The sequence below is a fragment of the Chionomys nivalis genome, chromosome X, assembly GCF_950005125.1.
Source record: "Chionomys nivalis chromosome X, mChiNiv1.1, whole genome shotgun sequence".
Classification (NCBI taxonomy): domain Eukaryota; kingdom Metazoa; phylum Chordata; class Mammalia; order Rodentia; family Cricetidae; genus Chionomys; species Chionomys nivalis.
Genome location: NC_080112.1, coordinates 127102875 through 127119427, shown reverse-complemented (window position 1 = coordinate 127119427; position 16553 = coordinate 127102875). Strand labels below are relative to the sequence as shown.

The window sequence follows — 16553 nt, the reverse complement described above, 5'->3', positions numbered from 1 at the left end:
TGCTATATACAAAAATAATAATAATGGTAAAGCAAAATAATCCATGAAACAATTTGAAAATGTAAAATACAGCTTTTTATGAATTTTCTTACTGCCCTAATGGAGAATCTTTGCAACAATACTTGGGACCTCACCAACAAATTGAAATAAAGTTTGCCACTCAATTTCTGAACGTATTGCTCAGTTTAATAAAACCCCTATGATTTCGGGGTTTCAACTCACCTCCCTCAGGCAAAGGCAGCATAATCGTATGTTTTTCTACTGAACTGTGTTCTTCTATAAACATTTGCGACAGTGCATCTGCTTTACAAATGAAACAGTCAACACTAAGAGCAGTAACAATAAAAATGTATGCCTATTTTTATACTATTCCTGGGTTATAAAGCAATCATCTGTAATGCTCTCATCTACAAGAATGAAAAAAAATGATATATAACTGTTACCAAGGAAACAGTAACGTTAAAACTGCATATAAACTATCAAGATGTTTAATAACCAGAAAATTAGAACACGAAAAACATCTTCGGACAGAACCATGACACAGGGTGCCACACACAATGAACGCAATCAAGGGCCCTAACTCACACAGATGGCTTAAAGGGTCACCACCACTTGCAAGCTAATCTAGCTTGGCAGTATTTAAGTGGCAATGATAAGATGGTACTGAGTTCTTGAGGGGCAATTAGAACTCTGACTTTTCATGTGATTAAAAAGACACCAAGTCAGCAGATAAATAGTTAAATGTAGGCTTCTCAGAAATTCAAAGCACTTGGCTTATTGATTTCAGCATAGATTAATATTCTCTTGGAATGCACTTTAATGATCACCATCTTTACTCACAGATTGGACACTTGGTACATAGCAGTTACAACAGCTGTTTTCGGAATCAACATTTTAAAAACAGAAGTTCCTAAGAACCAAAGACAAGGCTAAGAACCAAACCTAGGGCAACTGCGTGTATTTGTCTGTAAAGCCGGGAGAATTGAAGCATTCAAGTCACCACGCTGATCAAAGTTAAATCCTTTAGGAAGATTATTCACCCTGAAATCAGGGAAATCCTGCCATGTAAGCACGTTTATACCTGATTTTTCTAACAGTGTTCAAAGCACACACACACACACACACACACACACACACACCTCTTCTTTCAAGGGCAGAAACAAACAGCTGAAGACCTCCTAAAGCCATCACTGTTCCAGCTTGAGGGCCATCCTGGAGCTCAAACTGAGCAAAAGAGGCACTCTAGGAGGCTGTAAGGTTTCTCAGCGGGCACATTGATTTGGAACATAAGCACTTTCTCCCTTTAGAACAAACATTCCAATGGATGACATAAGGACAGAAAGTAAAATTCATACTCATTTACTAAATTCTAAACTCTTCTTTAAAAATAGATTCTAATCTCTGCCCCCATACACACACACACACACACACACACACACAGCCTGGCCTGGATTTTTATAAAACCTCTGACTTGTGTGACTTGTGGAAACCACAAAGGTATACTAGAATCTAACAAAAATAGATACAATTCATCTTTTCATTGACATATATTACCAATTTCCCCAGGGATCCAAAGTTTAAGGACTACAATGGAGTATCTGGGTGCTTTGTGAATCCTGCTGGTTTTCACACGAGTCCACCCAAAATTCTGTTATTTAGTCCACTTATGTTCTCAACTGAACTTTTCTGTCCTCAAGACTCATTTCCATCTATCATACAGAGGCTAGGCACCACATCATCCCAGAGTTGACCCTTAGCTCTTTCCTGAACATGATATTTATTTGATAGTTGTCTATTATCCAGACATAGACAGAAGTATGCAGGAAATTAATAGGACAGTGGTATGGAGTCATGATTCTCTCAAACATCAGCATGAAGCCAAATAATTTGTCACATTACAGTCATTGGAAACTTCACACATCTGTCTTCTAATGTACAGGGAACTCTCATGGGTGTCTCTAAGACACGTATTTCTCTAGCATCCCAGTATCTCCAGTCTACCCAGAGTAAGTTGCATGGGGATCCTTTCCCTTTAGAAATTAATGCCTGACATGAAGACTGACCCATATGGTTGAGGGCATATGGGGATGGGCAGGGAAAACAAAGAACTGTGATTTTTTTTTGAAATATATAAACCAGTGGGCTATGAGTGCCTCAAGTAGAACTGGACAAATCCAAATCAATACATCTTTCTGCCATAGGATTTTGAGATTGTTCATCCTTGCTTTACACAATCAATACATTTTACTCTTATCTAAAAAAAAATAAAGGAAAACATAGGATGCTTGCTACTCTATGTACTGAAATTTAAAAGTCCCTGTGTGCTAGGGTCTACTCCCTCAGATCTCCAGGACAGAGGGATACCTCTGCCACAGACTTGCAAGGAAGTGAGAAGGCATGATTTTCCAACACCTTTCCTACCCAGCTCTCCCAATTATTGCCCCAAGCACAAGACACACGACTTGTTGGTTTCAAGGAAGGCTTTGGAAAAAAGCAGGGCAGGAGGTAGAAGAATATTCAGACCAGATGCTACTTCGGTGGCCCCAACGTGGCAGTGTTACTACTCTCCCACCAGCACTGCTGGAAAAATCAGCCTGATTCGATGATTTGTCTTCAATACTAACAGCTACTTATAAGCCCATTTCTAAATCTTCAAGGCTTTAGATTCCACCGTTACTTAAAGAATGGCCGAATTCTTCTCTTCTACCTCCATGACTTTGCCATCTGGGTCGCTGCTGGAGACATCCGGGTCAACCTTCAAACTGACTTTTCCAGAGCATAGAGGTCTAATTTAGAGGTGGAAAATGGGGGGACACTTTGGGTGCTTGCTACTTGGAAAGCAAGTACCCAAGTACTTTTGGGTTTTCTTAGCAAAATCAATTACAACCATCTTCTCTTGGCCCTTAACGTATACTGTGACCCCTAAGCACCACTGGGGTTTTTCCTAAGGGAAAACAAGCTGCCCTGAATATCGTGTGTGTGTGTGTGTGTGTGTGTGTGTGTGTGTGTTTGTGTGTGTGTGTTCTCTATGCTTGTGGCTATAAAACCCCATCAGAAAGGAAGAAATAAGTTGAAAGCAGCAACCTCCGTTCCTCTGGTTTTGGTTCTACCTTAAACCCGGCTGCTCTTTTAAGCTTTTGCTCTTTCCAGACCCCAGAAAAATAAAGCACCAAGTTTCCGCGGCGGCCCTAGGTGCAAAGAAAACCCGCGCGGTCCCTACCTGGAGGGCTTTGCAATCTTCACAAAGCTGAAGACATCCATGCAGACAGCTGGGGACCCCAGAGCCTGGGAGCTCTGTTGCCCCTTCTCACGCCAGCAAAGGCAGCCTCAGCAGCCCCATGGTCAGGAACTCAGTGCGCCTGGGGCTTGAGCGGCGGCAGCGGGTGGTGGCGGAGACCCAGGAGGGCCAGTACCTGGAGGCGGCGGCTGCTACCCCCCTCCGGCCGTGAGCTGCGTGTGCATCCCCAAGCAGGACCATTGATGGGCGCCCGCTTCGGGAAAACTCAATGGAGAGGGAGCCAGGCTGGGCGCAAGCAGCGGGGGCGGAGAGCACGGCCTGGGTCCTGCGCCCCGCCCCAAGAGCTCTGGCCCCGAGGACCGCCAGGCGCCCAGAGGACCAGAGGCCAGGGCGCGGGGCTCCGCTCCTGCTTCCCTGTGTCCCACGCGCCGAAGATCGCAGACTGAACCAGGAGGCGGCGGGCAAGCTTGGCACAGGCGCACGCACCCCTCTCAGTACTGCAGCTGCCTCCCTGCCTCCTTCCCCAAGCCTAGTCCCTTTCTCTTTTCCCTACCCCCACTAGACCAGGGGGAGGGGGCACTCCCCTGTCACCCGTTCCGGAGCCTCCAGATCTTTCAGATCTGCTCCAACAGTCCTTAGTGTGCTGCAGGACTGTAAAACACCACCTCCAATCTCCAAAAACCGTAGGGAGAGCAATGCAACCCCAGGCGGCCCTAGGCTTCCGTAAACAGAACTAGGGATCGGAAAGGAACGAGCATTATTGAGATGGGATCGTTTGTCAAAGGGAAGGGAAGGAAGATGCCCAGTGGAGTGGGTTCGATTTGGAGAGCTCAAGAGTTTCCTCTGCTTTCCCTGAACCACTGGAGCGAGACGTGGCTGCTGGGCTGGCTGGAAAGGTGTGTTCTTTGGACAGCAGCACCGCGGCAGCGTCGGTGAAATAAGCACAGGATGCATTTGCGGGGTGCGGGGATAAACACAGCTGCTCCTTACTAGAGGAGAAGAAAACTCAGGGTCCCAGGAGCTGGGTGGGGGCGGGGTACAGGGCTAATTAGGAGGGGGTGAGGATGACAGGGAAGAGAAAGGTTGCCAGTGGGGTCTGGCGGGCGGAGCAAGCTGCCTTTTCAAATTGAGGGTGGGCAAAAGCCAGAAAAGGCGACGGGGGAGAGAAACCCTGGCAAAGAAACAGGAACACGAACACTGAACACTCACCTTAGACAGAGTAAACTCCAAGTTGCAGCCATTTAGAACTCCTAGGCTTGCTTCTCTTTTACATAATTACCTTGGATAATCACGCCTGTTCCGTAACTCACTGCTATCTTTCTTGGAGGCTCAGGCTTCTTTCAGGGCTCCCCCTTTTTTCTTCTTTCTCTTGGAGTCTGAAGTCTCCCAGACCTTTCACAGTTTCTCCCCAGAGTCTGTGAAGGTCAGCTGGCCTCACTAGGGTGCGTACTCCCACCCGCAAACAGCTTTCACCTGGCGACAGGGCCGCCGCAAAGAGCCAATGCCTCCTGTGAAAGATTGGAGGCTCTGGCTTGGAGGCTCCAGCTAGCCAGTGCGCCTCTCTCTCTCCAAGGGATTAAGGAAGAGGAAATAGGTTTAAACTTCCCAGACTTCTGCTTCTGCTGTTATATTTAAAGTCTTCAGTATTCAGACCCAGTACTTCCACGTTATTTTTAAGGCATTTCTCTCCAAATTAAACATAAAATCAGTAGCAATCTGCACAATCTAGATGAAATAAAACTCAGACATAAATTACAGATTTTCTTTCGAATAGGCAGGGCAATTTTCCTTTAGCATCTTATGGGTAGCCTAGTTTATTTGTAACTTCTGGAGATCAGGATGCAAGGAAGACATTGGCATTTGAACACCCTATTGTTTGCAAAAAATAATTATAGTTTGAGTATGCTTTATAATTTTTAAGGTGTGGGTGCATTTGAGTCTCGTAGCAACTTGTCATAAAAGGCAACATGCTAAAAACAGAGAATTCCTTTTTTATGCCAGTCTATTCGCAAACACAGATTAGAAACACACACACACACATACACACAAAGAAAAAACACAAAAAAATCACATAAAACACCATGGTTCTGAAAAGGTTCCATATCTGAACGAAGCTGCTCAAGAGTTCTCTCTATTCTTCTTTAAGAGAAAGTTTCTGTCCAACAAAAATCAACAAATCCCTAAATGCTGGGAATCCACAATATTTCAGAACTTCTCTTCAGAGCTCTCCCTCCCTCCTTGTCTCTCCCACCCCCTCACCTGGTTCTAGAATTACTAGTGTCCTTGCTATTCCCCAAACTTACATCTCAACCTTAGGCTTCCATCATAAGTTACTCTCTTTTGCAGTGGTTGTTCCCTGAGCCTGGGATATTCTTCCATCAGATAGCTGTATGTTTGGCTGCTCACGCTGTCAGCTCTGCTCATGAATACTCCTTCCACAGAAACCTGTAGAAATGCAAGACCCCCATACTCTGGACAGTACCCATCAGCTTGGCATTGTTTGATGCTTTGTTTTTCCTGTTGCGGTTGCACTTCTCACCTGCTGGTATATTATATAATTCCTTTTTCTCATCGGTGCTTTCTGAATCTTCCTCTGTCAGGAATGCTGCACAAGGGCAGAGATCTCTCTTTGGCTTCGTTTGAGTTTTGGTTTTCCCTGCTAGATCCTAATGCCTAGAACAGTTACCTAGATATAGAATGACCTTAATAAATAATGCCGAATAAACTACATGCTTTTTAAAAATTCACAGCCAATGTCAAACATCCCAGGCAAGTACTGTTGCCTCTGTGACATCACGGCTGATGTTTATATGTCTCTAAGCCACTGTCCTTCCCCTTACACATTCTGTCCTCTTTTGGATTACTAATGATACTGGTGAAGGCCCTCTCATCTTCTCCAGTTTTCCTCTTTCATCCCTTCTAACACTTCCCCCCAATAAAGTGGAGACCGGCATCTTCCCTCATCTGTGTCCTAACATCTGGTAGCAGAGGATCAGCTTAACATGTATTGGCAGCAGACCAACTCTGGGATGGGAGAAGGGGAAAATCAAGCAATCCCTTTGGAGAATATGCTTGGAAAGGTATTCCCTGGGCTGAGGACATAGCTCAGTTGGTAGAGTACTTGCCGAGCATGCAAAAGGCCCCGTCTTCCATTGGCAGCACAGAAAAAAAACAGGCATAGTGGTGCATGACTAGAACTCCAGAATGCATTTAGAAGGTGGAGGCAAGAGAATTTGGGATTCAAATTCATCCTCAACTACATGGAGAGTTTGGGTTCAGCTTGGAATACATGAGGTCCTGTTTCAAAAGACAACAGTTGTTGCTTGTGATAACAGAACCTATGGAAAAGCTTTTTTTTTAAAAAAAAGAGAGAGAGAATCCAATTAAGGAAGAAATAATGTGTGGTTTAGGGGTATAGCTTAGGGGTAGAGCACCTACATGGCATGTACAAGTCCCTGGGTTCAACTCCCCAGTTTTGAACTAAAAAAATCTATTCCAGATATCATATATCTGTTTATTCATCAGTGAATGTGACAGGAAATAGGCATTTCATGTACTTCTAGAGAAAGCCTCCCCTCAAGACATCTGGTCTACCTGGAACAGCTGGCATTGGGGTTTCTTGCTGTGCCAATTTCTGCACTACAATTATGAATGGTACAGATGCCTCCTCTCCACAGCAAAACAGTACCAGGGGAAATGACTGGCTCTTCCAGGCCTTTATTCTTCTCCAATAGAGTAATTGTCTGATATGCTTTCTAATGGGTTGATAGCATTTTCTAAAGCAAAGGGGGCTCCCTCCTCACACCTTTGTTTCTTAACTCCCCTGAAACGTGCTAACACAGCCAGTTTATACCTCTGAGCCAGCCTGGCAGCCAGGATAAGATCTGAGTGGCTGGTTTCTCAGTCCCATTCCTCTCTCTGTGCCAGATGTGTGCAGCAGAGAATCCGGGAGAGATTTCTTTGTCTAGCATGAAACAGATCTGCCTAAAGCAAACAAAAAGCCCCAGAGTTGAATCTTGAGAACCTCTGTGATTTTCTGAAGATTCAGCTCCAGCCTGAATAATCTCAAAGGTCCTTCTAGACCTTGCAGAGTTACACATCAGAAACTATTTCTCTGCCTTGTGAAAATAACTGCTTAATTTGCTTTACTTACAATCAACAGACATTCTGACAAACAGATGTACTGTCAAACTCTGCCGAATACATAAGCAATTCAGTGATCAGATTCAGTGTAAGTTCTTTAAATCGTCTGAGACTCAGTTTCCCCATGTCTAAAATCTAAATAATAATACAATCCTACCTCACTAAAATGACTTAAAATTAGGCTTAATGGGAATTGAGGTACATGGCTGATAACTCCAGAAGGATTTCAACAAGTATATTGACCCTGGACAGTACCGTTAAGAAAAGTTTCTTCCACTGTAAAGTGGACCAGGTGTGCAGCAATTGACCAAAGATGGATGTCATTGCCTAAAATTACAATGCACAGTGGTGAGGCCAGTCACCGAGGCCCTGGATCATTTTATATTTTTTTATTTTTATTCTTTTTTAATTAAAATTTCCACCTGCTCCCCGTTTCCCATTTCCCTCCCCTCCTCCCAAATATTGCCCCCTCCCCCCACTCCCTTCCCCCTATCCCCACTCCTCTTCTCCACCCCCCACACCATTCCCCCTCCCTCTCGATACTGAAGAGCAGTCCAAATTCCCTGCCCTGCGGGAAGACGAAGGTCTTCTATGTATGTCCAGGAAGGTGAGCGTCTAAACAAGCTAAGCTCCCACAAAGCCAGTTCATGTATTAGGATCAAAACCTAGTGCCATTGTCCTTGGCTTCTCATCAGCCTTCATTGTCCGCCATGCTCAGAGAGTCCAGTTTCAACCCATGCTTATTCAGTCCCAGACCAGCTGGCCTTGGTGGGCTCCCAATAAATCAGTTCCACTGTCACAGTGGCTGGAGAGCTGGCTCAGAGGTTAGGAACATTGCCTGCTCTCCCAAACGTCCCGAGCTCAATTCCCAGTAACCACATGGTGGCTCACAACCATCTGTAATGGGGTCTGGTGCCCTCTTCTGGCCTGCAGGCATACACACAAACAGAATATTGTATGTATATCATTTTATATTTTATGTTCAGAAGAAAGGAATTTCTTCCCTATCTAATGTCTGGGAGTCCACTATGGGGCTAGGTATTCTACATAGGGAGAGGTTGAGGGGTTTTCTCCTTATGACAGCAGTGAGTAAATAAACACAAACTATCCACCAATTTGTGGAAATTCTCTCATTCTTCACAGATTGTTCTAGACAATGATAGAATATTCTACTCGCATAGTCAGCTCATATAGGGTGTGGCTTGTGGCGGTTTGAATGAGAATGAAAATGACTCCCATAGCTGGATTTGGATGCTTGGTCTCTAGCTGGTGGTACTGTTTTGGGAAGAATTCGATGTGGTCTTGCTGGAGAAGGTATGTCACTGACTTTAAGGTTTCAAGATTTCAAACAAAGCCCAGTCTCATTCTCCCTGCCTCCAACTTGCTGATTGAGATGAAAGGTCTCAGCTTAGTCTCCATTGCCATGTCTGCCTGCCTGCTGCCACTTTCCTCCACCATGATGGCTCATCCTCTGAAACTGTAAACCACCCCCAAATGAAGGTTTTATCCTCAAAGTTGCCTTGGTTATGATGGCTCATCACAGCAATAGAAAAGTAACTAAGATGCAGAGAAAATAGGCAATAAGAAGAAGAGGAGGAAGAAGAGGAGGAGAAGAAAAAAGAAATAAGAAATGACTTAAAGTGAGATAATAGACAATGATGATGTACAAAGAATTAAAGTAACTTTTATTAGAAGAGAGTGAGCAGGCAGGTATTTAAGATATAGTAGTTAGAGAGAACTTCTTTAAGGAGGTGACATTGAACCAGAGACAGGATGAACAGGAATCCATTCTAACTCAAGGTTCAAGATGAAGGGAGCACACCACATAGAAGGAACAAGGACAGAAAAAGTACAAAGGCCCTGAGGCAAGAACAGCTGTGGTATACTTGAGAACTCAGAAGGCTGTCAGTATGTTTGTCTTCAGACTACTGTGTTTGAGGAATGGAGAGACGGCTCAGCAATTAAGAACACTGGCCGCTCTTCCAGAGAACCCAGGCTCAATTGCCAGAACCCACATGTCAAGTCACAACTGTCTATAAACTGCAGACCCAGGAGATCCAACACCCTTTTCTGACCTTTATAGTCACTGAACACACATGGTACACAGACAAGGATGCCGGCAAAATACCCATAAACATATTTTTTTAAATCTAAAACGAGTACCGTGATTTAAAATTTTAAAAAGACCACGTAATAGCAAAGACCATCTTTAATCTGGCACTCTGGAGACAGAGACTGGTGGATTTCTGTGAGTTCAAGGGAAGCTTGCTCTACATAGTAAGTTCCAGAACATCTGGAGCAATATAGAAAGAGAAACAAAAAAACAAACAAACATAATTTAATGTTATCTTTTAGAAACCTTTTCTAATGAGAGACAGAAAGAGGGTGAATCTGGATGGGAGGAGAAGTGGGAAGGAACTTGGAGGTATAGAAGGAGGGGGAATATCTGAATATATTATGTGAGACAAGAACATACTATAAATAAAGAAAACAATTAATGAAAAAATGGAGAAAATGATTGGAGCCTAGGCATTCATTGTTCTCTACTCCCTCATTGTAGATGAGATGTGAACATCTGCTTCAAGCTACTGCATCCTTGACATCTCTACTATGATGGATTATACTCTTGAACTGTGGCCAGAATCAATCATTTCTCCAGATAGATAGATAGATAGATATAGATAGATAGATAGATAGATAGATAGATAGATAGATAGATAGAGATAGATAGAGGGCTGGAGAGAGGTTTCATTGGTTACAAGTATGCATTGCTTTTTCAGAGGACTGATTCCCATCTCCCACGTCAGGCAGCTGACAGTACTTGTAACTATAGTTCTGTGGAGATCTGACACATCTAACCTCCTGTGGCACCAGCACTCACATGCACATTATAGTGCTATATTATTTGTTTTTAATAAATAAAGCTTGCCTGAAGATAAGAGGGCAAAGCAGCCATACTAGTCAGCCATACAGGCCAGGGAGTGGTGGTACACACCTTTAATCCCAAGACTCTAGAGACAGAGATGGGTGGCTCTCCATTAGTTCAAGGCCACCCTGTGTTGCAAAGATTTATGATAGTATACATAAGCGACCCCAAAAACTCTACCAAAAAACTCCTACAGCTGATAAACACCTTTGGTAATGTGGCAGGATGCAAGATCAACTCCAAAAAAATCAGTTGCCTTCCTATACACTAAGGATAAGGAAGCAGAGAGGGAAATCAGAGAAGCATCACCTTTCACACTAGACACAAATAGCATAAAATATCTTGGGGTAACTCTGACCAAGGAAGTGAAAGATCTATTTAACAAGAACTTTAAGTCATTGAAGAAAGAAATCGAAGAGGACACTAGAAAATGGAAGGATCTCCCTTGCTCTTGGATTGGGAGGACCAACATAGTAAAAATGGCAATTCTACCAAAAGCAATCTATAGATTCAACGCAATCCCCATCAAAATTCTTCACAGATCTGGAAAAGACAATAATCAACTTTATATGGAAAAAGAAAAAACCCAGGATAGCCAAAACAATCTTATACAATAAAGGATTGTTTGGAGGCATTACCATCCCTGACTTCAAACTCTATTACAGAGCTACAGTATTAAAAACAGCTTGGTATTGGCATAAAAACAAAGAAGTCGACCAATGGAATCGAATAGAAGACCCTGACTTTAACCCACAAACCTATGAACACCTGATTTTTGATAAAGAAGCTAAAAGTATACAATGGAAAAAAGAGAGCAACTTCAACAAATTGTGCTGGCAAAACTGGATATCAATCTGTAGAAGAATGAAAATAGATCCATATCTATCACCACGCACAAAACTCAAGTCCAAATGGATTAAAGATTGAATCGGTCTAAAAGAGAAACAGAGCTCACACAAAGGTGATCCCAGCACTTGGGATCCCCCATGCCTTTAATCCCAGCAGTAGGGAGGTGGAAAGAGGAGTATAAGTGAGAAGAAAAGTCACTCAGTGAAGTGTGGAGTGTGGAGTTGTCAGGATTTGTGAAGTCAGGATCTCACCCATTTTTGGTCTGAGGTAGAAGTAAGAGCCAGTGGTTGACTGCTTTGTTTTTCTCATCTTCAGATTGAACCCCAATATCTGTTTCTGGGTTTTTATTATTCATGCTACAGAACTTACCACACCTATACATATTATTTGAAACAATTACAAATAAAGTTTTAGAGAAGATGCTGGAGCGATAGCTCAGTGCCTTAAGAGCACTTTTTACCCTTGCAGAAGATCTATGTTTAGTTGCAAGTACCCATATAGTGCTCACAACTATCAACTCCAGTACTAATGGATATGTGTTAGTTAGTTCTCTATCAACCTCATACAAGCTAGAGTCATTTGAGATGAGAGACTCTCAACTAGAAAAATGACTCCATAAGACTGACTTATAGGCAAGTTGGTGAGCATTTTCTTGATTAATGTGGAAAGGCCCAATCCACTGCATATGTTGTTAATCCTGAGCATGTGATCCTCAGTTTTATAATAAAATAGACTGAGGGTGTTGAAAAGATGGTTCAATAGTTTGGAAGAGCATAACTGGATGTTCCTCCAAAGGACACAGGTTCTATTTCCAGCACCCACACAATGGCTCACAACTGCATATATCCCCAGTTCCAGGGGACTCAAAACCTCTTCTGGCCTCCAAGGGCACTGCATGCACATGGTGCACAGACATACATGGAGACAAAACACCCATATACATGAAATAAAATAAATAAGATCTAAGCAAGAAGAAAGAAATCAGTATACACAACCCACGAGGAGCAAGCCAGTAAACAGTATTCCTCCATGGCTTCTGTTTCCAGGTTTCTGCACTGCTTGAAATTCTGCCCTGACTTTCCTCAGTTATAGACTGTTACTTGGAAGTATAGCAATATACTTCCTTACCTGTCCTTACCTGGTTGATTTTGGTTGTTGTGTTTCATTAGAGCAATAGAAACTCCAAGTAAGACAGGATCTAACGCTTCTTCTGACCTGCTCTGGCACCAGGCCTAAACATGAAATACATATATCCAGTCAAAATATATTAAATAAATCTAAAACAATAAAAAATAAAATAAATCTTTAAATCTCAAAATATGTGTGTGGAGGGAAGAAATACAAAGCTGATTCTGTAGTTAAGTGCATTTGCTACTCTGTGCAGAGAATCTGGGTGCAGTTTCAAGCACTCACATGGCAGCTCACGAGCATCTGTAACTCCAGTTCCAGGGGTATCTGCTGCCCTCTTCTGGTGTTTTGGGGCCCTACATACACATAGTACACAAATATACAGGCAGGCAATCACTCACACATAAAATCAGAATTAATAAAATTTTAAGAAGAGTATTATATTAATCAAATAGATGACTGGATACACAAAATATGGTACATTTATATACATACTGAATGTATATACACAACTGATTTTTATTTACCTTTTAAAAGAACAAAATTTTGACATCTTCAGGATAATGGACAGAGATGGAAATAATATAAGCCAGATTTTAAAAATACCATCATGTTTTCTATTCTATTCTATTGTATTCATAACCTAGGTTTAAAATTATATGTATAGGTAAGTATATGGGGGAACATGAAAATAGAAATGGGACTATGAGGGAGAAGTCTAAGGGTAGGGGATAAAGAGAAGATAATGTAATATATGGGACATAAAAGCAGAAGGAAGACCTATTTGTGGAAAGAAAGGATCAACAAGAGAATATGGGGTGAGCAATGGAGCAATTAATTAGAATAAAGACATACATATATATCCTATAATCATACTGATGAATATCTTGCATATTGCCATAGAATCTTCATCTAGCGATGGATGGAGATAGAGACAGAGACCCACACTGGAGCACCGGACTGAGCTCCCAAGGTTATAATGAGGAGCAGAAGGAGAAAGAACATGAACAAGGAAGTCAGGACCATGAGGGGTGCACCCAACCACTGAGACAGGGGGGCCGATCTATTGGGAGCTCACCAAGGCCAGCTGGACTGCTACTGAAAAAAACATGGGATAAAACCGGACTCTCTTAATGTGGTGGACAATGAGAGCTGACGAGAGGCCAAGGAGAATGGCACAGGAACTTTCATCTGGCGATGGATCGAGAGAGAGACAGAGACCCAATTGGGATCAACCGTCTGAGCTCTTAAGGTCCAAATGAGGAGCAGAAGGAGGGAGAACATGAGCAAGGAAATCAGGACCACGAGGGGTGCACCCACCCACTGTGACAGTGGAACTGATCTATTGGGAGCTCTCCAAGGCCAGCTGGACTGGGACTGAATAAGCATGGGTTGAAACTGGACTCTCTGAACAAGGCGGACAATGAAGGCTGATGAGAAGCCAAGGACAATGGCACTAGGTTTCGATCCTAATACATGAACTGGCTTTGTGGGAGCGTAGCCTGTTTGGATGCTCACCTTCCTGGACCTAGATAGAAGTGGGAGGACCTTGGTCTTCATGTAGAGCAGGGAATTTGGACTGCTCTTCAGTATTGAGAGGGAGGGGGAGTGGACTAGGGGGAGGGGAAGTGGAGTGGGGATAGGGGGAGGGGAGCGGGGGGAGGGGGCAATATGTGGGAGGAGGGGGAGGGAAATGGGAAACTGGGAGCAGTTGGAAATTTTAAGTAAAAAAGAATAAAATAAAAAAAAAAAGTAAGATGAAGAACGATAGACAAAGACTTCTGATGTTGACCTCTGATCTCACCCCCACTAAAACATGCATACAAAACGCACATAAAATTTCTTAAATTAAAAAAGTCAGATACAATTTTTTGCAACAAAAAAAAGACATACATATACACATATACATACACACACACACACACACACACACACACACACACACATATATATATATATATATATATATATATATATATATATATATATATATGAAAATGTCATACCAAAACCAATTATTAAGTCTGGAGAAATGTCTCAGGGATTAAGAGCACTGGTTGATTGCAAAGAAGACCTGGTTTAATTCCTAGAACCCACATAGTGGCTCACAACTATTCATAAACTCCAGTTTGAGGGGATCTGAAGCTCTCCTCTGACTTCTTAAGGCAATGAGTACCAAGAGCAAGCATAAACATGAATACAGATAGAACACTCACACACATAAAATAAAATAATCCAAAAAGGTTAAAAAAAATTTAAGCATTCAAAGTAATAACAATAACAACAATAATGAAAGAGGAGATGAGCACGCTGATGAATGAAGTGAGATTTGGTGACTTTACAGGGGACATAGGTAAGGTCCAACAGGGTATATATGCCAGAAGAGCTGCCTGGTCCGGCTGTGGAATGAAGAGCTACGGGAGGACTTTTTGACACAAAGCAGAAAGGAAGCATTTCTAATTTGACCTGCACTACAGTTCTTTGATGAACTGATTGCGGGCGGGGCACAAAAGTAACTTCAATGCCAGATTTAATCATTGAGGTGGGACACAGAGGTGGCATTGAGCACAGAGAGGAATGGCACAAGGAAGTAGTGTATGACAGCCATAGTCGACGAATGTGCTAAACAGGATCTGAGGATAGATAAGATGTAGAAGGCAGTGAGCAAACTCACTGCTGCATGATATTTTACAACAAAGTCATTTAATCATGCACAGCATAGAAACTGCGAGGGTTCTTCTATACTTCTGTGCCCAAGTGCTTCGACATCCTTCTGCTCCTTGCCAACCGTTGACACATCAACCCTCCAGGGTGTGATTCTTGACTCTATGGCCTGCTCAAGGCCCTCAACAGGCACTCTCTCTTTCTCCCTTGTCTGTACTGTTCCCTAAAATGCTGGACCATTTCCATTCAAACATTTAGTTCTTTATGTAGTCTTGTTTGTTTGTTTTGGACAAGGATTCATGTATCCCAGGTTGGCCATAAACTTGGTATATAAATGAGGATGACCTTGGATTGCTTATGCACCTACATCTCCTCCCTTTTGCTTCTATTACAGATATGAGTCACCACAACCGGTTTATACAAGGCTTGAAATTGAACCCAGACATTCTATGGATGCTAGGCATTCTGGTTAGATTTTATTGCCCACTTGACACAAGAGTAGTCTGGGAAGGAGGAGGGATTGCCTAGAGATATGGGAGGGCCCAACTCACTTTGGACGTTGCCATCCTGGTCAGGTGGTACTAATTTGTATAAGAAAGTTAGCTGAACATATATATATATATATATATATATATATATATATATATATATATAGGATATTGAGTGAGCCATGGCTTCTGTGTCAGCTCCTCTCCTCAGGTTCCTGCCTTGCTATCCTGCCCTGACTTTCCTCAGTTATGGACTATGACCTTGACGAGTTAGCCAAAACAAACCCTTTCTTCCCCCAAATTATCTTTGCTCATGTTATTTATCACAGCAATAGGAAAACCAACTAGGCCAGCAACAACTGCCATCTCCTTCAGCTAAACCCTTTTATTCTGCTGCTCTTCACTGCCAGACCTCTCTTAGAAGTTCGGTTTGCTTCCTCCCACTGTGCTCTGAATCTGGCCCATCTGTTTTCTTGTATTCAACACTGGGTTGAAACCATTCCTGAACACGTAACCATGGACATCTGTGTTTTAAATTCACCTGCCAAGGCTCAATTCTAACGCTACTTGACTCAGCTGACAATATCCTCTCTCTGAAAACACTTCTGTCATACAGCTTTCGGGCCACCATATTGTTCTTGTTGTCTTTATTTCTTGCTGCTTATCCGTTTTCAGTATCTTCCTTGATACTCTTATCTCACTCTTTCCCATCATGTTGACCTGTTGATACCAGAGTGTCTGCATTTCCTTCTGCTTCAGTATCTGTGCTGATTTCTTAGGTGATCTCATTGGCTTTGGTGATGTTTAACACTATTTATAGGTGACAGTTCTGGCCTGGGACTCTCATGGCCTTCTTAAACATCTTTATGTTTGATATCTAATGTGAACCTTGAGCTTTAGGTGCCTGTAGAGTAATTACTATAGAGAAACCCCCACTGTGTGTGACTGCTAACACCTACTCTATAGTTCTATTGGCTTCATTTCAAAATCTAGATGTCACTTTTGATGTTTTCTCCTTAAACCGCACCTCAAAAAAATCACCCAGTCTTTCAAATCTACTTTTGAAATTGACCCAAACTTGATCTATTGATGGCATGTGCCTGTGAGCCCAACATTC

At 42.6% G+C, this 16553-nt stretch overlaps 1 protein-coding gene across 7 annotated transcripts in view; it reads right to left on the bottom strand.

Moving 5' to 3' along the window:
* Nucleotides 1–12379, bottom strand: part of Frmpd4 (FERM and PDZ domain containing 4) — a 631873-nt gene extending 619494 nt beyond the window's left edge. For 2 of the 7 annotated variants that reach the window (XM_057759461.1, XM_057759458.1), the window contains exon 1: nucleotides 3221–3710. Coding sequence is in view for 4 of the 7 variants with exons in the window: in XM_057759458.1 (XP_057615441.1) it covers nucleotides 3221–3261 (41 nt within the window). In the remaining 3 variants the exon portion in view is untranslated. Of the gene's footprint in view, nucleotides 1–3220; nucleotides 3714–4447; nucleotides 4729–12294 lie in introns of those variants that run through there. The other 5 variants (XM_057759464.1, XM_057759460.1, XM_057759465.1 and 2 more) reach the window with 5 other exon arrangements.
* Between the last annotated feature and the right edge of the window lie 4174 nt (nucleotides 12380–16553).